This window comes from Colias philodice, chromosome 17 (assembly GCF_061535455.1).
Source record: "Colias philodice isolate Cphi_HAF_F1 chromosome 17, ilColPhil1 Martin Lab GWU primary, whole genome shotgun sequence".
Lineage (NCBI taxonomy): Eukaryota > Metazoa > Arthropoda > Insecta > Lepidoptera > Pieridae > Colias > Colias philodice.
The window spans coordinates 4,766,688-4,792,253 of record NC_143102.1 but is presented as its reverse complement, the minus strand read 5'-3'; the positions used below and the strand labels follow the sequence as shown (position 1 = coordinate 4,792,253).

At 32.6% G+C, this 25,566-nt stretch overlaps 2 protein-coding genes and 1 long non-coding RNA gene across 5 annotated transcripts in view; 2 read left to right on the top strand and 1 right to left on the bottom strand.

Annotated features, from left to right (window-relative positions):
- The window catches only part of spen (spen family transcriptional repressor split ends), a 103,488-nt gene extending 79,207 nt beyond the window's left edge, over window positions 1–24,281 (bottom strand). For all 3 annotated transcript variants that reach the window (XM_089705998.1, XM_089705999.1, XM_089706000.1), the window contains exon 1: window positions 23,907–24,281. In XM_089705998.1, coding sequence (XP_089562124.1) covers window positions 23,907–23,989 — 83 coding nt within the window. In that variant the 5' untranslated portion in view covers window positions 23,990–24,281. The remainder of the gene's footprint in view (window positions 1–23,906) is intronic.
- LOC149481039 (uncharacterized) lies at window positions 864–1,907 on the top strand. The gene is made up of 3 exons (XR_016316965.1): window positions 864–1,048; window positions 1,175–1,236; window positions 1,311–1,907. It is a non-coding gene; the product is annotated as an uncharacterized LOC149481039 (long non-coding RNA).
- Window positions 6,219–8,932, top strand: LOC149481038 (uncharacterized). Its single transcript, XM_089706008.1, has one exon. The coding sequence runs from the start codon at window positions 6,728–6,730 to the stop codon at window positions 8,114–8,116; it is 1,389 nt and encodes a 462-aa protein (XP_089562134.1). The 5' UTR covers window positions 6,219–6,727; the 3' UTR covers window positions 8,117–8,932.
- Window positions 24,282–25,566: the final 1,285 nt, after the last annotated feature.

The window sequence follows — 25,566 nt, the reverse complement described above, 5'->3', positions numbered from 1 at the left end:
ACGTTAAAAATAGTGTTTTTTCTTAATATGTGTGGGTATGTATTATCTTACAAGTGCAATGTATGATACATAAAGACATTTTAAGTTTGAAAAATCAGATGTTTTGCGCGAAGTGACAGTAGTACCCACCTCAACGCTTCGCTTATGAGGCGTGCAATAGCAATCCCAAAATTATGGCCCAATTAGAATATGTCTCTGGGTATGTGTTGAGACTTACAAAACAAAAAGTTTTTAAAAATTGTAAAGAATGTGAAAAATGTTTTTACAATAAAAGTAAAGATAACCCAAGCCTTAATTACAAAGAATACAACTTGGCAAAAAAAAGCCTGACATACCCAGGGAATGATTTGATTAAATCGTTTTCCGAAATACAAGATGTGGTCACCTACATACTAAGTAATAAAAGTAACAAACGTAATATTAAAAATTACATAAAGACAATATTATTCACTTTGACGAGTTTTAATTATATTAAATGTAATGAGCACAAAAAATCTGCTGAAGATTTTATGGTGAATCTCACTTGTAATTTCTTTCTATGTAACTGGTGCAGAGATACAAATAAATTGTTAAATGGCACTAAAGTAGATAAAAATGAAAATGATGAAGTACAAAAAATGGCGTTTACATATTGTGAAAAAAGGAAAAAATAAAAATATACAGTCTACCCAAGCATTTTTATTGAAAACATTCACTATTTGTAATTTTAAGCAAAAAGGAAAACAAGGGAGTACTACGTGTACCTATACATTCTAGCTAGTTGTAGCTATACGTATGTGATAAAAAATATTAGTTCAGCCACTTGTCGGCAGGTGCGCCTCAATCGATATCTTTGACTGACAACTCTATCTCCGTTTGTAATAATGTACTCTATGGTCATTCCCGCTACGGCCGTCACACGGGGAACTTGTGTCGCTTGCGCAATCGTAAAAAAGGGTGACAACACGATAAGACAAAATGAGACAAATGGGGACAATAAAGAAAATAAGAAGAAGAAACATAAAGGTTGGAGGAAAAAGAATGCTTACAATTGGAACAAATTAATGAAGTAAGTTGGTTTTATTTTAAATTTGATGATAATTGTATTATAGACGATGTTTGATATGTACCCCTGTTTTAAGTACATAACGAATGTGTAAGATTTTTTCATTTATAGCATAAATAATCTTTTCAGAAATCCGGAATCCAGAAGGAAAATAAACCCACTGATTGTTCACAATGTGAACCCACTCCTTCGTAAGTACCTTTATTCAGTCAAAAATGTATGTTATCAACGCTCTACTGGTTTTATCGCATGATTCCATTTTTAGCAAAAAGCAACAAAGTGCAAAGAAATAAAAAATCATGGTGAACTTAGTGGAAGTATGGTGGACGTAATATGGAATTATGGAACAGGAGCTCGTTGGAGTAGTATTATATTTTAAAAAAATACGAAAAAATTTCAAGAATTTCTTAGTAGGTGGTAGATAAGTATGTTGTATAAAGAATTTGATGTTGATATTTATTTCATTTATACTTACTACACCTGTGCGGGAAATTGCTTAGTACTAAAACCGGTTTATATTCATATTTACATAGTAATGTGAGTTTTCATTTCGAAAAATTTTGTGTAAGTATATTAAATTGAGTTCCTGGGTGATCTGGAAACACAATTGGGCCCGGAGGATGGCGCTGCAGTCACTCCTCCTAATCACATGAACCGATTTGGATGAATATTTGTGTGCACATTTCATTGTTGTGGGATGATTGGTTGATTCGTTTTCACATTAGCTAATATTATGTATTTTTGTTGTTAGAAAGTAAACTTAATTTAATGTTTATAATACATTATTATTGGTATAAATAAGCCAGTGTTCGTCTCACATTGCTGTACCTGCCTACCTATCCTACCAGGGCCTAACTTTGTTCTGGCCATTTTATTTTGATTATTTGTAATGAATAATTACAATTATAATAGAGTGCAAAAAATAAATACATGCGTCAATATATTTTGTGTTTTTTTTAAACAATTTTTTTATTTAAAAAAATATCATTCCGACCGCGGCTTTGCCCGCGTGGAATTAGGTTATATCGTGAATCCTGTTTTATCCCACAGAAGTGTTCAGTTCGGATAAAAAGTATCCTATGTGTAAATCCAGGCAATTAGCTATATTTTATCAAAATTGGTAATGTAGTCTTGACGTGATTAAGTAACAACTAACAAAAAAATATACAAATTAACATCCAAAGTTTCGCATCAGTTTTACTGTATTAGCGATATCTTCCACTCTTGACTTTGACCGAGAAGAATTAGGGTTTATAACTTCTTTCAGAAATAGTACCTTTCATTTCTGGGCATGATGTAATATCTACGTCAGCATCAAATTCTATCTAAATCAATTCAGTAGTCCGCGTAATTAGGTACCATTTCATTTTTTCAGAGTAACAATATTTTTTGTTATTTTAAAGATTATTTATAACCTGTATTATTTTGTAATAAAGTAAACATTACGAAATAATAATAATTAATAATTATTAATAATGTCTAAGTAGTTGTTAAAAAGAAGATAATTTTGTGTTTATAAGCAAGAAAATAAAACCAATAAATCAACAATTAAATATATGTATAACAATATTATAACTGTATGACGACTCCATACATGTTTGTCCCGAGTCGGCCAGCGGCAGCGCGGCGAGTATGCAAGAATGACTACGCGCACACCCGCGTTCGCGATAGCGAGCTATTAGACTCCGCCCGCCAAGCAGTGGATTTTTTTTTGTGTATCGTCTTAAACGAGAACGTTTTACGTTACCCGTTTACAATTCACATAATATATTCAGCATTGCTAACTGATTTTTTCAAGGTTATCTACTTACGGGTACGATTTCTTTTTAGTGCATTATGTAGGTATATCAAATGCCGAATACAAAAGTAATAATGTTCATTTATATTACGATGTTATATGTAATAGTGTTATGGACTGTAGTCCATATCTTGAATTATATTTATTCATCATTTACCATTTCATATTTAAAGTTTAATAAACCATTTTTAAATATTTTCTGCGTATACATATAAATATCATTAATGCGTAATGTGAGAAACAAAATCATAGCACCCACCTTGCTCGGTTCAATGACCTATGTAGTTAAATGTTTGATAACAAGTATTTCAACTTTCACCACGAACCTGAAGCTATTGTAGGTGGTAGATGTTTCGTAAAATTTATATTGGATTTTTCGGGCGAATGAACATTAAGGTACAGACCGCATGAGTGGGTAAATACTCTACAGTTTCACTATGGCAACTATAATTAATGCAGGCAATATTTTTTTCATTATTATTATAAACATCAACTTAAATTATCAACGCTTTACGCATTTGGATCCAGATTAGATAGTTGTCATAAACTGACCCAAGTGACTGGCGTTTGTAACAATTTCGAGGAAAATAGTTTTGTAGTAGGTATGATATTATAAAGATAGCTTTTAACAATTTCTAGCATTGTGTTATAGTAATGCGGCACTAATAAATTAAATTGTACAGAACGGGCAGGCGCACAATGTTAAGGGGGTAGGTAGGGTTTCAATCTGGTTGGGTCGGGTGTCGAGCTAGCTATGGCCGGGGTAGCCTGCGCAGGTCGATAAAGCAAGTGCTGGGGTGGGGCCAAACAATACTGCACGGGGTGGTGCCACTAGTCACCACACAGATGTTGCATAACAAACTTATAAATATACTTATGACTTTTACTATAGAAATATGTACATATATGTATGTTTACAATTGTAAATGTTTACAACGTACCTACTTCATTAAAAAAGTTTTAAGCACAAAATCCTGAAATGCAATATCCTGGATTTATTAATTAATAAAAAAATAATTATACATTGGTTAAATAAGATAACTTATACTGTTCAATACTTTTAAATTTAAGCTGTTTTAATTTTAGCTAATAAGGAATTACGATGTACATACAAATTACCGCTCCGCACCACTGTATACGTAAGTACCTACACGTACGAATCGAGTCATCCGCCAAGCGACGTTGCCGCATTTCTCGTAGCTGGGGCGCCATCGCGCATCGTCTCTACAATTTACTGAACTAGCCTCTCTCAATCAACTGTAGCTGTAGTGTGTCGGTAAGTCAGCATAAAATTATATTTTTTATGCTTGTATATGTAATTAATAGAAAAAAGTGATTTTGTTGGTACGAAAATTAGTAATTGGTTAATTTTACATAATAAAACATCGAATTAACTAGCTAATTAAAAATACTTAAGGAAAATATAATATTCATATATTCTGTTTAATATACAATTTAAGTTTTGAAGTTTATAGGGAGTTTAAAAAAGAAAACATTGTCTAACCGAAACATATGTTTCAGCAATATTTGAAAATTTAACTTTTTTTGAAAATTTGCCAAATTCTTAGAGGGAAAACGATAAAAAGTAATAAAAACGCTTTAAATGTATGTTTTTTTTTTCGATAAGCTGGATAAATTATACGTACAATATAATCATACAATTTTATTGTTAACTTTAAATTATAGCTGGAAGTTATGAGAGATTAAAGTAACAAGAGTCAAGAAATTGCTTCATACAAAGTCCAAGTCCCTTTTGAGCAAAATATCTACTATACTCGGATTTTTAATTAGACGTAGCCAGCTGACCACTGTGTTGTCAGTTTTTGATGAAATAAAAACAGCGTTGTCACAAACTGAATGATTGAAAATTGGGAATGAATGAAATTGCCTCGATCGTCTAGTGAATAAATGGTGTGTAACAATATGACATCAAATAAACACAACGTAATTCGTTACAATTAACGAAAAAAATACAAAAACAATAACGTTAACAGCGTAACAATAAAAATAAAAAACTGATTGTAATTACATTCTACTAGTAACTTATATCTTATGTAGCTTTATATATTATTATTATTAGAAACTAGGGGTCCGCCCCGGCTTCGCCCGTGGTACATGTTTACGTTTTCTCTACATAAGAACCATCCTCGTACTTCAAGGAATATAATAAAAAAAGAATTATCGAAATCGGTTCAGCCGTTCTCGAGTTATGCGCTTACCAACACATTTTGCGATTCATTTTTATATATAAGAAGATAATGTTATTTTATAGTTTTAAATAATGAACTATTCACCTTAGATTACAAAATAAAAGACAGATGGAGCGTTGCCGAACTTAAACTGAATGATTTGATCTATTACCGATTCATCCGCAAAACTCATCCGAATTATTTTAGTTCCCGATTCATCCGAAAAAATATTCCCGATTCATCCGAAATCCAAATTATAATTATATAATTACCAATTCATCCGAAAAAATATTCCCTTTTCATCCGGCATGAAAATATCCTTAAATAAGACAAGAAAAAGTATAGATAGCAGAAAAAATATTTTAAAATATATTAACTCATATTTTTAATATACTGTATTAGGTATTACAAATTATATGTATGTATAAATACAAGTACTCACTTTTTTACAATATTTTTTCACTTTTTAACTGACTTCCCAAAAAGGAGGAGGGTCTCAACTGCCGAGTTGTGTTTTTTTGTGTGTTTGTACATCGATAGCGCCCAAACGCGTTGACCGATTGATGTGATTCTTTTTACATTCGACCCGAAATATATTCCGAGTGGGCCCATTTCAAGAATATTTGAAATCGATCCAGTAGTTTCCAGGCGGAGACAATCGGTCGATTTCTCGAACTTGCGAGACGATGTACACTAACTTCTACTGCACGTATCGTGTTGTAACTTTGCATACGAATGTAGATAGAGACTAACCGACTTTTAAAAGAAGAAGAAGTACCTACATACGTAACGAATTCTCGCTTGAAATTTCGTGTTGTACCCTTCTTACAACACTAAAAAGTGAATTGAATATACCTGTCCGACTTCTAAGTACGTGTTAGAAGTCGGGAAGGTTTATTATTTTTACCTTTTGGAAGTCGGTTTTTTTTAAATTTATTTTTATAAGATAAACTGTACGAATCTATTCCTACATTATCTAAAATGCCCAAAAAAAAACTAAAAAGAAAAACATTACCTACTTACTACAAAAATAATATCTTCTAATATTCAAAATCTTTTATTTGTCGTCGGTCAGGTGACACGACCAACCTGTAAAAAAAAAAAAAAATATATATATATATATATATATATATATATATATATATATATATATATATATATATATATTTTTTTATATATATATATATAGGTAGATACCATATTTTTATAATACCTTTTCCCTTCTTCCATTATATATTAACAAAAAAATGTTAATAAGTGTGCCTAACCAATTGTTCTTATTACGAGAATTTTGCAGTCGGCAACCGAACAAAAGGGCTACAGAGCGTCAGGTAGGTATTTAAAAATACGAGCTCTATATTGCATAAAAGGGGTTTTATGATGGGATAGATAACACTGGTGAGAGTTTTCGGAATGGATTAGTATTTGTTAAAATATTGTTATTTAAATGTAATTGTTAATTTTAAAAAGACAATGTAAAAAGTTTTTAACTTTGCTTTTGTCGGCATCATAACGCAAAACCACCCTTCTTTTTAAAAATTATGTCACATATTTTGCATAAATGAAAATTTAGTTGACTTTTCGCTCGCGATCAGGAAACATCTCTACTATCACTTACTGTAATCACTTTCTGAACATTTGACCCTTGCTCGTGATCGGATTTGTTGTTTTGCCTACGATTTGGATTAGTTTATCATGGATTCTACTTGTGAACCTAGTAGTTCCAGTCAGACTCAATTAGTTTTTGAGCAATCAGAACGAGGAGGACTTCTTTTATTGCGTGGTGGCTATCAGCATAACAAAAAACGCGAAAACAAAAACGGTACAACTGTTTGGTGTTGTGTGAAGTGGCAAACTCGGAAATGTCGTGGACGTGTAGTCACAAAAAACAATCTAGTTGTGAGTGATGATCCTCATACATGCCAACCAAATTTTGCTGCCAACATAATAAAGAAACAACTGAACCAATGCCGAAAATTAGCTGCAACGAAATCAGACCCAATACCAACGTTATTCAACAATGAGATGTCTTCGCTCGCTGATTTTGGCCTCGACCTAGTAGCAACAATACCGAAGTTTACATCAATAAAGAACAGTTTATACCATTCCAGAAATAAAGCACTGGGAGTGAAAAGAACCACATTTCAAACTGCTTCTGCCGTTGAAATCCCAGATGCATATAAAGACAAAATATTGCTGGCTGACTATACAGACCAAAGGAACAGAATCATAGTATTTGGAACACATAATGCGAAGCACTTACTAGCAACAGTTGAACATATTTTTGCAGATGGTACGTTTAAAATATGTCCTAAGCCCTTCTACCAACTTTACACAATCCATGGAGATTTGGGTAGTTCCGAAGAAACATCTAACGTTGTCCCGCTGGTATACGCGTTATTATTAAATAAGAAACAGGCTACTTATGAAATCCTTTTTCAAATAATAAAGTCGCAAGTGCCGGATTGGAATCCAAAAAAATTTCAATCTGATTACGAGGCAGCAGCTATGAACGCAATGCAAAAAATAATGCCTAATTGTAAAATTGTAGGTTGTTATTTTCATTTTAAAAGTGCTCTAAGAAAAAAAGCAAAAGAATTAAAATTAAATAAAAATCCCGTACATAAAGCTCACGTTGCAATCTGTGGCGCTTTATCACTTCTGCCACAACACTTAATCAGTGATGGTTATTTATATATAATGGAAGATTGTTCCAATAACGGGCAAATATTAGCTTTTAATGACTACTTTGTGAACGCCTGGATTGAATCTAGTTTTTTCGGAAAATGGTCATTCTACGGTGAAAGATTCAGGACCACAAATCATTTAGAAGGGTGGCATTCAAAGTTAAATAAAGGAATATCGAATGCAAAACCGTCATTTATTAAATTTTTAGATCTCCTATTGAAAAATATAAAAGAATTTGATCTCAAAATAAAACAATTTGAACAGGGTATTCCAATTTCATATAGAAACAAAAATGTCATAGATTTTGATAAACGTCTCGCTCATATAATTACGCAGCATCAAAACTGTGAAATTACCTTGGGTCATTGCTTAGAAAAAATTTGCAACTTAACGTAGTTATTAATATTAAAGTCTGAAATTTATACATCATAGGCTTTCGATTTATATGTATCAAACCTATACAGGAAGAATAATAGATAAGTCCTAAAGTTGATTTTTGTGTGTATTACTTAAAAAATATTATTATCCAAATCTGTATGTATCAAACCTATACAAAAAGGGTAATAGGCATTAAAGTTGATTTTGTAACACTTTATTACTAATGTAGTAATTTAAATATTGTATTTGTTACTGTTTACAGCTTAAAAAAGAATTAACAAATAGTTGTATATCCAGATTTATATGTATCAAACCTATGCAGGAAGAATAATAGATAAGTCCTAAAGTTGATTTTTGAGTGTATTAGTTAAAAAATATTATTATCCAAATCTGTATGTATCAAACCTATACTTACAAAAAGGGCAATAGGCATTAAAGTTGATTTTGTAACACTTTATTACTAATGTAGTAATTTAAATATTGTATTTGTTACTGTTTACAGCTTAAAAAAGAATTAACAAATAGTTGTATATCCAGATTTATATGTATCAAACCTATACAGGAAGAATAATAGATAAGTCCTAAAGTTGATTTTTATGGTACTGTATTACTGGTGTTATATTATATGTTACATCTTACTATTTAAAGTTTTACAAAGAAATAATATATATTTACATAATTAAAATATTTGTTTTATTTGTCAACCCTCCATCACTTTTTTTATTAATAACTATCTTTAAAACTCTCGGATGAATCGGACATACCATTTACTCTTCGGATGAATGGGGAAAATATCATAGGTATTTCAATATTTAATCAAATTTATCCGGATGAATCGGGAATAGATCAATGATTTATCGTCATTTTCAATAAAGCTATGTGTGCTGTCATTTCGCCGCTGCACTGTACGTACACGGTGCTTCTGTGTGCGTGTAATGTTACCAGATATTAAAAAATTTCCCTAATTTTTCCCCGACTACGGAAAAAAGAGGGTTATGTTTTTCGAGTTTATGTATGTATGTATAATATTTCTTTGACACGCCCTGCAGTATAAACCGTTGGACTGATTTTAAGTTGTGAGATGTCATTGCAATCATCTGAATTACATATTATGTTAGTGGCGGTAGTGACGTAGGCTATATACATAAATTAGCAGTCAAGTTTTAATTTTTATTTTAATATTATTTCGGGTTTGTTGATATTTTTTTTATAATATTGTAAAAATTCTTTTATTATATAAAGTACCTGATGCCTACTAAAGTTATATATGGACAAAATAATTTTATTCAATTTTTAATTAAATAAATTACATAAAAAAATTGTGCGTGTACTAGTGTACACACGTAAGAAGTAAAACTTCTTTATGACCTTATTTTTCAAAAAATAATTTGCTCCTTTACAGAAATACGAATCACGCGTGGTAGGGACGAGAAAAAGATGGCACGTAACGAAACAAAAAAATGTTACACTAAATTTTTTTCCAACCCCGATAAAGAAGTTTCACTTCAAAAATTTTCAATATTAACTATAATAATTACCTATATTATTTTTTATTTTTCAAAATATATGAATGCAAATAGCGGTAGTTTTTAGTCGAGAATACGGGACATTTTATTTTCATTATAACCATCATAGAGTTCGCATAAATTAAATCGCTAGCGAAAACGACTATGGCGTTTTTAAGCTTTATAAAAGTAACAATATAATGAATTATGCTTATTAAAATAATCTAATAATGATCATGAATGAACCTTTAGTGCACTTTACAAATAATCACATTCACGATCGAAAAATCCAACAGCATTACCCTGAAGATCTTTTAACCGTTTTACCGTTTTACCAATAAAAATGGCAAATTCATTTTCAAAATACTGGCAACATACGTTGAAGTTTTGTATTCCTTCATATCTGTAAAATTATTATTCGTATTTAAAGAAATAAATCAGCCAAATAATCTACAGAAAACCTGTGAAACGATGTTTTATCTTTTTTTTGTTTTCGGGAACAAATTTTACAGCGTTTTATTATCACAAGACAGCATTTTTTTACTTAAATTGCAAACCCTTTTTGACGTATTGCATGACACTATATGCGCTATAGCACTGGAGCAGCGACGTATTTGCTTTTGATTTCGTATTTTCTTTGACAAGGGCGACGGGCGGTTGTCATGCTCCATCTGTATTTTATTTTGTAATCTAAGCTATTCACACTCATTGTTCATTCATCTGATTGAATGAGAACTGAATTACGCACTATTACTTTAAAGGCTGATTTTTCAATCCTTGGTTATGGGCCGATTTTTCAATCCCGAGATAAACAGTCTAATAACTACCCCTCGAATAGATTTACTCAATTATTTATCTAACTCATAACGGCTCGCCTATTTTTCAATCGTGATTTATTTGATGAATAACTATCTGACCAAATATTTCCATATTGGCAGCTCTGCTCTCGGAGTGGCGAAACAAACATATTAAATTAGTCAGGTTAGAGCGGGATAGAGTCAACTCTTGCAATTTGTCAACAACCGTCATTATGACTCACGTCAGGAGTGCACTTGTCTTCTATGATTGTTGATTGTTGTTTTGATTCGAGTAAAGAGTTTGGTTAAATTTGTGTTTCAATTTATATATTTTACGATGGAAATGACATACTTAAAGGCAGCGTTCGGCAAATTTTCAATGGCATGGTCATCAGTACTATCAAAAACATCAATTTCAATATAATTTTAATTGATAATAATTATATAGAAAGAGGTTTGATTGTTAATTATTCTATGTTATGACATACGAAAATATCCCAAATTTGACGCGCCAAACGCCTACTAAACTACTCCAACGCAGTGTCGAATCTATTATTACTCCCAGATATTTAATCTCAGAGACTCTCTCAATTGAGTTACAATCACAGGTATCTGATTGCTGCAAGCAATTATGAGCCGTAATTGAAAATTCGTCATCAGGTATTTGTGACAGATTGCTAGCAAAAGTAACGAATTTAGTTTTATTGACATTAAGGGTTAATAAGTTTCTTTTCAACCACAACATTACTGTTTGTAGCGCGGCTTCTGCATTTTTGTGGCAGCTATTCCAAGAACTACCGTGAACGATCATGACTGTGTCATCTGCATAAGAAAGTATTTTAGCGTTCGTTATGGGCAACTCACATAATTCATTGACATATATTTGAAACAGTGTCGGTCCTAGAACACTTCCCTGTGGGACGCCATAAGAAAGAGATTCTTCAGTGCTAATATACTTGTTATGGCACAAGGAACAGAAATAGAATTGAAATGCCATTTTTCCGATTAGCTAAAGTTAAAAATTCATTTATGGGTCAAGGTATACGCTTTTACAATAGAATTCCTCATAATATTAAAGAGTTTAGTAGTTCTAAATTTAAAACTTATATAAAAAATGTACTAGTTCAGAGAGCGTACTACAGTATTCAGGAATATATGGACGATAAAAACCCATGGAGGGTTGTCGCGAAAAAACCACAGGACAGTTCTTTGGCATGTTATTATAATATTTTTATTTTATTTTATTTTATTTTGGTACAGTAACAGATTGCAGAACAATTTCTTATATCTAGCTCTTATCTAATAATACATATAAATTCTACAACCCAATTAATACCATACACAGCTTTGAACCAAAAAAACAAAAACCGTTTACATTATGACCATGTTTTTGTTCCTAATCCATATCTATACCAAGCTATAGCCAGGAACAAACATAAACCAAGAAAAAAAAAATTCTAACAGAGAGAAAAAAAAAAAGCTACTATTTAAAATACAAAAAAAAAAAAAAAAATACGTTGTTACAGCAATTTATAAACATTACTTCTAAAAACATCCAAACTACCCAAGAATAAGTCACAATCCGGATCTAAATTATTATACAGGCGGCACATTCTGTGTACAGGATTGTTATGCGAAACATTGTTTCTGGTAGGTGGTATGCTGAATAGACGTGGGGTGCGTGAAGGGCGGGTAGGAGCTCTAAAGTTAAGGCTAGCCAAAAGCTCGTTCCCTAATAACCCATTGGCTATTTTAAGCAGATTGCACAAATCAGTCAGGGTCCTACGGCTTTCTAAATCCATTAGGTGGAATTTACGCAAACGCTGATCATATTCAGGTATTTTACGCCGTAAACCTAATTTACCACATAATGTACGTAAGAAACGCCTCTGCACAGCTTCAATGCGGTTTATGTGATTATTGTATATTGGAAGCCACACCGATGAACAATATTCCAATATACTTCTTACTAGGGTTAAATATAATATTATCCACGACTTCGGATTTTTGAATGGTGAGGCAGTACGTAAAACAAAGCTCAAACTTTTATTGGCCTTACTGACAATGTAATCGTAGTGCGGTCTAAATGATAGTGAAGAATCGAACATAACACCTAAGTCTCTAACGACCTTGACTCGTTCCAGTGTTACATGACTAATGTTATAATTAAAAATGATCGGCCTTTTACTTTTAGTAAAACACATTACTTGGCATTTTTTAACATTGAGGGTCATACGATTGGTATTGCACCATTCACTGATGACATCTAAATCCCTTTGTAAGGTCTGACAGTCACTATAATCTTGTATTCTGTGGAAAATTTTGACGTCATCCGCGTACGCAAGAGTATTACATGAGATTAATTCAAGAAGATCGTTAATATATATCAAGAATAGCAGTGGCCCCAAGTTGGAACCCTGCGGTACACCGGAAGGGGATAAGAATGGAACAGAGTCATAGCCATACAATGCAACCAATTGTGATCTATTAGCTAAATATGAACTCATCCACCTATACAGACTACCATGTATGCCAAGATGATTGAGTTTTGAAAGAAGGATAGTGTGATTTACAGTATCAAATGCTTTGGAAAAGTCTGTATAAACCGAATCCACCTGTAATTTACTATCAAATGATTCTGTCAGATAATTAGTATAAATGAGTAAGTTTGAATTTGTTGAGCGACCAGCTACAAACCCATGTTGTTTGTCGTTTAATCTATGTTTGATATGACTATACATATGTTCGTATATAATGCTTTCAAATACTTTAGCAAAGCAGTTCAAAATACTAATTGGTCGATAATTTTCGACATTTCTCTTATCACCGGATTTGAAAATTGGTGTCACTTTGGCTAGCTTCCATAAAGACGGAAATGTTCCTTCGATTAAAGACTTGTTAAATAACAGAGTTAACGGTTTAACGAGAGATGAGGAACATAAACGTATAAAGACTGGTGGTATGCCATCGGGCCCAGTGCTTTTGGTTAAGTCGATTTTCTTTAGATAAGATAATACTACGCTCTCAGATATGTGTATGTTGTTTAGTATGTAGTTTGATGAAGCAAATTTGGGAATGTAGGTAACTTTGCAATTTTGCTTATAAACCGAAGAAAAGTATGTAGCGAACAAATTGGCTATATCATGTCCTGTGTCAGCAACTTGATTTTTGTAGTACATACTGCGAGGAATGTCGTTTGTAATTTTCTTGTTTTTTGTATATCGCCAGAAAGACTTCAAATCTTTAGTGAGACTGCATTAGATATTACCAATATACGACCTGAAACAAGAATCTATTAATTTTTTCGATCTAGATCTTAGAATTGAAAAAGTATCATAATCACGAGGATTGGAGTACTTTTTGTAACGGTGATGAAATTTCTCTTTAGATTTAAGTATTCTTTTTAAGTCCTTCGAGAACCATATGGGATAGTGATTCCGGTGGCGTTTTATTCGTGGTGTATATTTTTCGATAATAGTATGAATATTATTATAAAATAGTTGGACAAATTCATCTATCGGTAAGTTCAAAGCAAGTTGTTGCCAGTTTATTTTTTGGATATGGTCGTTACAACTATTGAAATCGGTTTTGTAAAAACACAGCTTGTCAAAAGAATTATTTTGATTCAGAGATGCGAGCATGTAATTGAATGTGATTTCCAAAGGAGGATGATGATTGTCAAGGCGGCTTAAAGGAGCGCCGTTAGTAATTTTGTATAAATCTGGCGTATTTGTGATTACAAGATCTAAGAACCTACCGTTTGTGTTGGCTATGTTGTTAATTTGGGATAATGACGTGCACTGTAAAAATTCGTAAAGTAATTTTGTTTTTGGACATGAGTAACTATTGAGGCCGCCATTATCTGACCATATTAAATTGGGAAAGTTAAAATCACCTAATATAAGAGTACTACAATCAGATGAGGTACCTAAAAAATGGGAACATTTTTCCATATATTCAGATACCACACTCGTTGACAAGTAATCAGGTAGGTACACTATACATAGGTTTAATACAGCACGATTTTTTAATTTAATATGTAGCCATAGGTCTTCCAAGAGTTCGGACTGCAAATCATTCCTTTCAACGACATCAAAATCTTTAGACAAGGCTACCAGCACGCCACCACCATGACTTTTGTTATGTGCACTACAGAATGCTTCGCTTCTATCTCTACGTATCACTTGATATCTATTATCAAAAATTTCACTCGAGAGAACAGTGTTATTTAACCAAGTTTCACAAATACATATGATGTCATAACTATTAATCAAAATGGAATTAGAAATTTCTATGGTTTTACTCTTCATACCACGTATATTCTGATAATAAATTGAGAAAGCCATTTTCAAAAACCAGAAAAAATTAAGAAACAAGTTAATCTAAAAAAGATAAAAGTATTAATATAACTAATGCATTAAATCTAAACTTTTACTGTCCTTAATGAATATATATTGCGATCCGGGGTCTTTTCTCACAAATATGCGGCCACTACGAACCCAAACGAATTTGTACGATAACTCCTTAGCTCTCATTCTTGCTGCAATGTGTAGAGCCTGATTTTGAGGAGATAAGTGCTCTGATATATAAACGGGCTTCTTTTCACCGGCCATACCTAATAAGGCAGTATTGAGTTTATTATCAGGATTTGCTTTATTATATCTATAGACAGCGGAGTAAAATTCATCTCGTCGTCTCTCGCTGTTAAATTGCACAATAATTGTACGAGGAACATTCGTGTTTTTGTTCTGTTTAGCCACACGGTTACACTTCACGACATCACCATCGGCAATTTTGTGTCCAACAATAGAAGCGCACTGCTGTATTAAGTTAAGGACATTTTCAGATGGGTGCTCAGGAACACCTTTTATTTCCAAATTTTTGTCCCTAAGACTTTGTTCTATTTTGTTAAGTCGGTCAGACAATTCATGGACAGATGATTTTAAAGCATCATTTTCAGATTTTAATTGCTAGTTATCCTTCGACAAAGACTTTATATTTTCACGCATCTCATCATTCATATCGCTAAAAAAAGAAACAGATTTGCGAAGTTCCAAGAGCTCTTCCTTAAAGGTGACCAATTCCTTCTTTAATACTTGGGATAGCAAAGATGGTATTTCAAGCCTAAGGGAATCGAGAAGTTGATCCTTCAAAGAACCGCTTACTTGATCAGTTGGACTTATAATCGATTGAGGTCCTGTGGGAGGTACCTTAACTTCCAGAACTTTTGTGTGAGTCGGACGACGGGCTGTGACAAAGTTAGGAGAAATGTTATCCTCATCGCTACACGACACCTCAGCACCAGTATCCGACTTTAACGAACGTACAGGAGTGTTGGAATTGTCTCCCTTGGGACGCTTATTTCTACATGCTTGACAGGTCCAATTCTTCTTGTGCTCTTTAGTCATAGAATTTAAGAAACGCCTTTCAGATATGTTTGCGCACAGAATGTCATAGGGTCAACCGGGGCAAATGCAACTATGGGGCTATGGCAACTAGTTATCATAACTAATTTATTAGAGTTGTTGTAATAAATCGCCACCTATGATTCAATAACTCAACGACTAATAAATCTTACAAGTAATAGATGGTGCCCCTACGATGAAAACTATTTGATTGATAGGCCATTGTGTCAAACCGCTATTTTGAAGTTGGTGTGCGTAAAAACAGGTGTCGAGTTTTGCAGACAAAAAAATTGTTTAGGAGTGATTTTTTGCAGGTGTTTTTGATTGGACACGATTATCACAAGCCGTTAAGCTTATTTCATTTATATTTTTAGTGCGTTAGTTGACTCTATTTTGTGTTATTGATGCAGTTACAATTGCCTCATGAAAATTTCACTGTGGGGTTATTGCAACTGTGAGGTTAGTTACAATAGCCCCTTATATTTTTGTATGAAACTAAAAACACTAGTGATGTGACAGTGTCGATATTTTTATTATGTATCCTTCTTGGTAGTCAAAATATACTTTCTTTATGATTAATTAAAGAAGAACCATCGATTATTTCTTCGATATTATACCCAGAGACGGGTTCATAAGTAAAATTCAAATTAGATAAAGCGTGGTTAAAGAATATAAGTAACTAAAAACGATAGGTAGGATAGTTCTGTGATTGTTCAAGTAATTTTTAGTAAACGGTTGATTAACTAATAAACGTATTTTGTTTGGTTTACGTTTTTAACAATATTTAACACAAAGAATATTATTTGTTCTGACCAAAAACTAAAATTGACTTAGTAGGTAGTACACTGTTATTTTTTTTTTGTTGCGATTTAAAGTGGTAAATCAAAGTAGGTACATGAGTTTTTCCTCTAAATAATGCGGCGCCATCTACGATAGCAACGTTATTGTATAGATAACGTTATTGTATATATATATAGAATAATAAAAATATATCGATGAATAAGTTTTTTGCATTCCCCACACTAATTCTCTAACAAATAGTTGCATTTGCCCCACAATCAGAAAAATAAGATTTTTCCTGAAAACTCGTCCTTGCTACACGGTAATCCAGTTCAAAATCCTATGAATAACATGAAATCTCATAAATATATTCTATATTCGTTGTTTTATATGAAATAGAAGAAGAGCTATGGCAGTTAGTTGCATTTACCCCCGACTAGGGGTTAATGTAACTTTTTCTACCAATTTTAGGAAATATTCTCACTACCAGTTATTTATAAGACTACTGTATTGCTTGATTGGTTGAAAATAATCTTGAATAAATACAAAAATCACTAAATGGATCAAATAAATGACCAAATATAAAAGGAGATAACTGCAACCGATCAAACTTGAAACTTGTTATTTTTTAGTTGCATTTGCCCCGGTTGACCCTATATCTTTTCACATAGGCTACATTGTATGAAGTGTTTCCCGGAGATTGGGGTCAAACATCCAGCACAGGAAAAATTATTATTTTTAGACGCCATTTATTTTATCTTATATGTCTATAAGATAAACAAGACTTTTGTATTCTGATTACAAATAACTTGATGAAATTCAATAAATAATAAAAGATCAAATTTTTAAATCATTAGTCTCTGTGAGGCACACGCATATGTTTTACCACTCGACGTATCGGAAAGTTCCTTAATCTTTGACGAGCGATGAGTAGACGACGACACTGGGGCTGTGCGTGCGAAAATCACCCGTCCGCACTAGCAATAACGGTGGCGTTCGCATACACAATGAATCACACTTTTTCTTCGTACCGTCAGATGATATTTTGTTGCACTAATTACTTTGAAATTGTTAAACGAAAGAAACACTTTATTTCTTCAATTGCACAGAAACAGAGTTAGTTTTAATTTATAATGTTACTTGAACTTTCGAAATAAACAAAGTTTTGCACTGGCTAACTCGAATTTGATTATTTAAACTATTATTTATCACAGAACAACAAACTTGCGAAGTTAACAGTTTACCGGTTGGGTCAAAGATGATATGAGATATATTATAATGTTATATGTATTTTGTAAAACTGACATGATTTAAAAGAGCAACTATGGAGTTTCTTGCCGGTTCTTCTCCGTAGATACTGCTTTCCGAATCGGTGGTAAATTTTAAAATATGTAATGACGTTTCAAAAGTGCTTCTATAAGAAGTCTAATTGAATGAATAAATGTTTGAGTTTGAGTTTGACACGAGATTTTAGTCCATTGAGTAAAAAGTTCTAGAGTGCGTGCATGCGTCCATGGAGGAATGTGTTTATTTTACCAATTATAGACCTAATTAAGGGCAATCTATCAGTACCAGTCACAAGTTGCACATTTGAGTTTTTTGGAAGAAAGAAATATTTTTTTGATCGATTGATGTGTAGTATGGGGAAATTGTTTGAGCCAAAATCATTTTTTACTGCGTATAACTCAGAAACGGTAAGATATAGGAAAAAATGATTAAGGTACAACTTGTAGATAATTTTATGGCCTTTCAACTTTTCCTTGAAAGTTTTTCTCTACCATGTACCGTTTTTGAGATTTAAGCGAAAAATGAAAAAATGGACCCATTTCCCCCCTCCCCCCACTCCGGGGCTCCTCCTAGTGTACCGGGGTTTTAGTATGTTTATTACCTAGGGACTCTTGACATGTTTCCGAAGAAACATCTTACGTTACTAACTCACGCACTCTAGACCCCCCTTGGAGGGACTCATTCAATGGACTATTTATATATATTAAGATTAGAAGATTTAAGTACATTAACAAATTATTTAAATACAATAACGATATTTTATTTTTAATTAATTTTAATGTTAAACTATTTTTACAAGTATTATTGAGAAAGCAATGAATAACTTTGTGTTTGTATTGTGCTAGGTGTTATAATAATCCATACTAATAATATAAATGCGAAAGTAACTCTGTCTGTCTGTCTATTACTCAATCACGCCTTAACTACTGAACCAATTTGCAATTTGCATGAAATTTGGTGTAGAGATATTTTGATGATTGACCTCGGATAGGTTTTATCCCGGAAATCCCACTACATAAAAATTTGATTTGATTTTTATAAGATATCTTTTTTTAAACCAAACTTCATATTTGGTTTCTGGATACTGGACTTGTTCATTTAGAGTTCAAAAACGAAACCCTTATTAGGCCGGGAGATACCGACACAAAATATTGGTTCATTTGTAACAGTATGGCGGTTCTTCAGGGGTCTAAGTACGCCTGGTGACGTTTGCCTTGTTTTTTTTTTATTATTGAAGAAAGACTATTTAGGGTTCCGTAGTCCGACAAGGAACAGAAAAGATAAGATAAATTCTTTCAGTCCATCCGTCCTAGTCTGTCACAGCACAATATCTTCTACGTTTATGAATTGATTTGCATGAACTTGGTTCAAGGATACTTTGGATATGGATCTCAATTTTAATAATACAAAAAATGAAAATTGCCCTTTTTAAGGGCAATTTTCATTTTTTGTATTTTTTTTTGCGCACCCCCTTGTGTGGGGTATCGTTGAAAAGGTCTATGTAAATGAGGCAGTATCCATACAACACTTTTTTATCAGCTTACCATTTGCGAGATATAGCCCGCCAAACTCGTTAACACGGTGTCCCCCCCCTGTAATTTATTAAGTCTTGGGTCTATAAACTTCAAATCACTCACGTAAATAAAGTGGCGCGGAAACTCATAATTAAAATTGTTTTGGGTATCTTATGGTGAATACTGAATAATATTAAATTTAAAAATAAAAATAGCCATCAGATAGAATCAGAGCCTCAGAGGCATTGTTTTACTCAAAAGTACAAAACCTAAACCATTCACAGAAAACTCGATCCCTTCAATCACGACCGGGCTGTCTAATGAAAGGACGGAAAGCGCCGCTAGCAAATTTTTGTCGATTATTCTTTTATTTGACCTACTAACAAATTAAAACTGAGTCGTGTATTGTGGCCCATTTTTGAGATGCTTACTTTAGTTTAATTTATTTTATTCCAATATTTTTTTTACGTCTACGATGTATTGTCGTACAGTGCATTTTTTGGGTAACATTAATTAGACCGCTGTGTTAGCCAAAGAAACGTTTTTCATCAATCACAATTTTTATGAGTGACATCACATATTAAAATAAATGTTCGAAAAAAAAAATTAACTGTAATAAATCAGATGATAAACAGAAATTACATGCGCTGCCCATTTATGTGTGCCCAGTTACTACAAGTGACAAGAAAGAGTTCATCTACAGTAGGTTGTAAATAGTAATGATACTTATTTACTAATAGCACAGTATTACAATATCTATACAGTACGGAAACGAATGTACTTGTGCAGAGAAACGGAGGGGAACTGGCGGGGGTTCGGGCGACGCGGGCCGCGTAAGGCAAACACGCTTAGTTTGCATTATCTAGCGCGAAAGGACGACGCAGTCGTATTTTTTGTGTAATAATTTTATTATACATAGGTACTTACATATTCTATTGTGACGCGCACAAACTGTTCCGTTTACGATGTAAATCTACATTAAAATCCCAGAAGGAAACAATATTTCAGAAAGATTGTATTAATTGTATCTGTTGAATTAAAATTAAAGCTATGTATATGTTGTCCTCATTATTTTCTAATCAGATTGTACATCTCAATGCGAATGCATTACTTAGTTAAATGTTATAAATTATTATATACAATTAAGAACATCCAAAAATAAAGTGTCCACGTAAATAATATTTAGCAGTGCAATATCTGTAATTATGCATATATTTATGAACAAATAATTACATCAGATTTATTTAATAATTACATCAGATTTGGGATATGAATAAATGATTTCATCATAATATTAACTAGCTGCTCCGCGCGGTTTCACCCCCGTGGCTCCACCCCTATTGGTCGTAGCGTGATAATATATGGCCTATAACCTTCCTCGATAAATGGGCTATCTAAAACCGAAAGAATTTTTCAAATCGGACCAGTAGTTCCCGAGATTATCGCGTTCAAACAAACAAACAAACAAACAAACTCTTCAGCTTTATAATATTAGTATAGATAATCACAATTGTTTTATTTCCCATTTGTTGCAACCCAAGCGTATTTTCGTGAGGCAGCGTAAGTACCTACGCTGGCGGCGGCATCGCGCGACATCAAAGGCGTTTCCTTACTGTAGGAAATAATATTGTAATACTGTGCTATTAGGCTGGAAGATACCGACACAAAATTTCGGGTCATTTGTAACAAGATGGCGGTTCTACAGGGGTCTTAGTACGCAATGACAAATAGAAAACTGATGTTCATAACGCTGGAACCGGCGGCCTAGTCGCGTGGGCGTTAGTCGAACTCGTCGGATAAAAAGCGAAAGTCAAACGATTGTCGATTTGTGTTACAAGAGACCCCTGTAGAACCGCCATCCTGTTACAAATGACCCGAAATTTTGTGTCGGTATCTTCCAGCCTAATACTACATGTGCTTTCAAATAATAAGAACTTTTTTGACAAATCATCATAAGAAATGCATAGTTTTAAATTTATTACCTCGTTAGTAATTCATATTACAAAGCAGTTTCGGACTGCATGAAATTTACAATAAAATTTTTAGAAGATTGTATTTCTGCAAATTCAAAAAAAACTAACCCAAGATCCTTGCATAGATTGGAAAAGAGAAAACATTATAAAATTTGTCTAAAACATGTCTCAGCTTGATCTAGGGATACTTCCTGCAGAGTTCTAGAGTGGGCCGCGAAATAGTTTAGGAGCTACATGTACTATAATGCCGAAGGGCGGCAATATCCCTCTACTATTATCTAGTGACTAGACTTGCCTTAGAACATGAAAAGCTGAAGAGTTTGTTTGTTTGAATAATTACTAGATAATATTGGACCAATTTCAAAAATACTTTCCCATTAGTCATGGGATATGTTGTTGATGCCATATGCTACATAATATGTACCATAGGTGAATATTTAGTATTAGCATATTTTTTAAACTAATATTTTAAATTATTAATAAATTACATATTAATATTTCAAAGAATATTTTTACAAATTAATTTACCTACTCACAATTTTTTATATTGTTTGCTATAATTTAATTCAAAATCTATTATCTAATTGACTGTTTTGACAAAAAGCAACAAAATTATTTTTTTTATACAGAGGTAAGAGATCACCAATACAATGCCAAATCTGAACTGAGTAATATCGACTATAGGTTTTTTTTAATCCAACTCAACCCTAGCTAAGTTGTAACCAACAGTTATTTGTCTATTAATTTGAGATTAGCCTTCCAGATATGATGCAAACAAATTATGAAATCAAATGTAAGTTTATACTTATATTATAGCTTAAGCCCTATTTTTAGTTTTTACTAAATTGATAACTGTGTATAGAAATACTTTTCTTTTAAATGTTTATAATTCTCTTCATACATTTCATTCAGAAGTGTGTACAAAATATTTATGTATAAGACATTTAATTCTTATTATCTCTCATAACTGATAACGTATCGTGAAAAGCAACCTGATTTAAATAAATACATTTTAATATTATTATGTTAACAAAAAAGTTACAATAATACAATATATTGTACGAATACCCTGTTATCTAAAACTAAAACGATGCGAGCGAGGCGACGCGTGCGACGTTGCCGGCTCAATGACCGGTCGGCATCGCGTCAGTTTGGCAACGTCGCTCTTAAATTATAGCGGTTGTGTACATATTATTATGAACAATCCGCGTTGTTTATTCTCTCTCATCTGCTTTGCGCGCATCGATTAAGAGTGGAGCCGTAAATAATTGAATACTAGTGTTCTAGTATTATATAGTTCCAGGCAGGAATTAGGATCACAATTATATTATAAATTTTATTTATTAGCTATAATTCTAATAATAACATAAACATGTAATAAATATTATTTATAACAAATTTACGTTAATTCTACTGGCCTAACTTTTAATACAGAATACCTACTAAGGTCTACCATCAATGTAAAACCAAAACAGCTGTGATTGTCACCATTGAGAGTTTTCAACACTACATTAAAATAATGAAGGACAGCTGTACATCCAAACTTAGTTGATAAATTTTTTATATTAGCAGTTGAAAACGAGAAGCTACGATACTTTGGAACCCAAAGGGATGCAATGAAAACTAGATATTTCTTGATACAGTGATCTAATAAAATATAAGTGACAAGAAAATCCAAGTATAACAAAAATTAATCTTCTAGTCTTAAATTTTTATTTTGTTTCATTCCTCTTAACTTTGAATCCCATAATATTAATACCTACCTACCTAGGTAAGCGAAAATCTATGATGTCGTCAGTAGGTAATATCTCACTTATAAGACTTCTTAGAATAAAAAATGTAGGTATCTATCTGGGTATATTAAATTATAAATAATATAGTCTTACTCTTTAGTGTCGAAAAAGAACACAAACAACACCAGGATCAAAATTTGCCTTTGTTTATTTCAGACAAATTACTTCTGATTCGAGGTAGATATAGATAATGTCAATGTTTTGCCTAAGCGTATTTTCATTTTCGTAAAAAAACATGTAAATAATATAAAAAAAACATGGGTATCATTTAAAATCTAAACAAAGCTCGTTGACAGTTGCCAAAACTTCGAAAGATGTGTCTCTTCCCATAAATCGAAAGCGTTGTTTACATAATAATATTAGACGTAAGTAATTTAAAAAATAAATTCGTTTTAGGGAGATACTAGCCCTAAGTGATAAGTAAAACATTTTGACTTACGATTTTAGAAATAAAACAGCATTCCCATTAATTACGAAAATCAATCTATGGTCTCTCGTAAACAAAGTTAAAATAAGATAATTGAAAGAAGGCCTAAATATTATAACGTTAATAAACACGAAGAAATGAAAAAACTAATTGTATAAATGTATACAGTATGAACAAATAGATGAACGATGCCAGTCATGATGCATTTTCTTCTGTATACCTACGTACGCTTTCATTATAATGTTTTGGTTAGGTAATTATGTGTCTAATTTAAATATCAGCTCCTTAACTTACTAAGTAAATACTGTAAACAAACCAATAACATACCGTTTAAAGTGCTCTCTTATTCGATCTTCTCGTATGTTATCGGGTAAATTTCCAACCCACAGGTGCCGAGTCTCTCTAACCATCTTGCTTCGAACTCCACATTAGGAATCATTACCCGTTCGCGTCACTACGTGGCAAAAATCAAATTTGCACACCACGGTGCCTTGCACATTTTGATAAATCACTTAATAATACACAAACAATAACATGTTGATCACACAAGTTGCACTTTTCACAAGTTGACACAATTTTTTTTTCACTTCACGTCATTCGAAATTTTTCACTGATCGCACACTTCACTATAAACACAACGTAATAAACGCGAGCGTACTCTCCGCAGCTCTCGAATTGACAGTGAGCCTAGCCTCGACGCGAGTTTGCCGATAAGCTCCGCCTTCTGACCGCTGCCGCGCAAAGTGGAGTGGGGTGTTCAGCTCCTAAACTAGAAATCTACCAAAAAATTTCAAAAAAAAAAGTTCTTCTTTATATTTATTCTTTAAAAAATTATCTTCAGAGTTAAAATATACTAACTAAATAATTTTCATATGTATATTAATGCGATATTACATTAATATTGAAAATTACTAGAGGAAATAAAAAGAAAAGAAATTTGCAACATAAAATATGGTAAGTTAACCTGATATTTAACAAAATGACTCGTTTTAAAATAAATGACCGCATAATATAAAGCAAAGTACATTTTTAAAAATGAGTAAATGTGCCGCTATTTCATATCCGCCGGCCAGCACACCCAGTATTATATCTATCTTTGTCTAATTGTTATAACTTTGTCTCGCTTACACTGAGAAGAGAATATACAAGTGTTGCAGCATTTTAAAATTTCCCCACACTTGTGGAGCTTTTACAATGATATTTTGTACAATTATTTTGAATGATCAAAAATGTAAGTAATACGGAGTGTTTTTAAAGATATCATTCCCATGGGTTGCTTTTACTACACGGGTGAAGTCGCGGGTAAAAAGTTATTTTATTAGGTAATGTCGCACATTGGTTTTTAACCGCGCGGATGTTTTAGTTGACGTATCTGCAGTCTGTACTAGTAGTATAAAATTAATACGGAAAATTCTGTGATTTGATGTAAGATGAAAGCGAAGCGGTAAGTACAAATTATTTCCACAAGAATATTTTGTTTAGTATGAACTATGAACTATGAAGTATGGCTATGTTCGCAATGCGGAAAAAATTCGGGCGTTTTGCTCAGTCGTGCAACGAAGCTATTGAGATCATCCATTCATTTTACACGCTTTTATTAGCTACACCTGTCTGTTTGTATATCTGTGCTTGTGTCTTTTAGACCTTGTCCGCATAGCGGTTATAACCGCGCGGATTTTATTCTCACTACGGAAAAATTAAAAAATTCGCACAATTTTTGTCAGTTTAATTCAATTTTCAATCGACAAACACGTGTAGGTATAGTCGAGCCAATTTACGTCTATCAATTTTATCTTCGAAGAGAGGTAAGTGGTAACCTGCTTAAGTCAATCGAACTTGAAACACATATTTTATTAATTTATGATGATTCTTATTCACAAGTAATCGATGCATTCGATTCTAGATGTCAGATTTCGATTTTTAGAGTATCGTCTCTGGTATTTAAAAAGAAAAAAAGTTTACTGACCATTTTACTGACACAAAATTG

What these genes read in the sequence shown, in the direction of transcription:
- LOC149481038 (XM_089706008.1), top strand. Translation starts at nt 6,728, where the DNA reads ATGGATTCTACTTGTGAACCTAGTAGTTCCAGTCAGACTCAATTAGTT.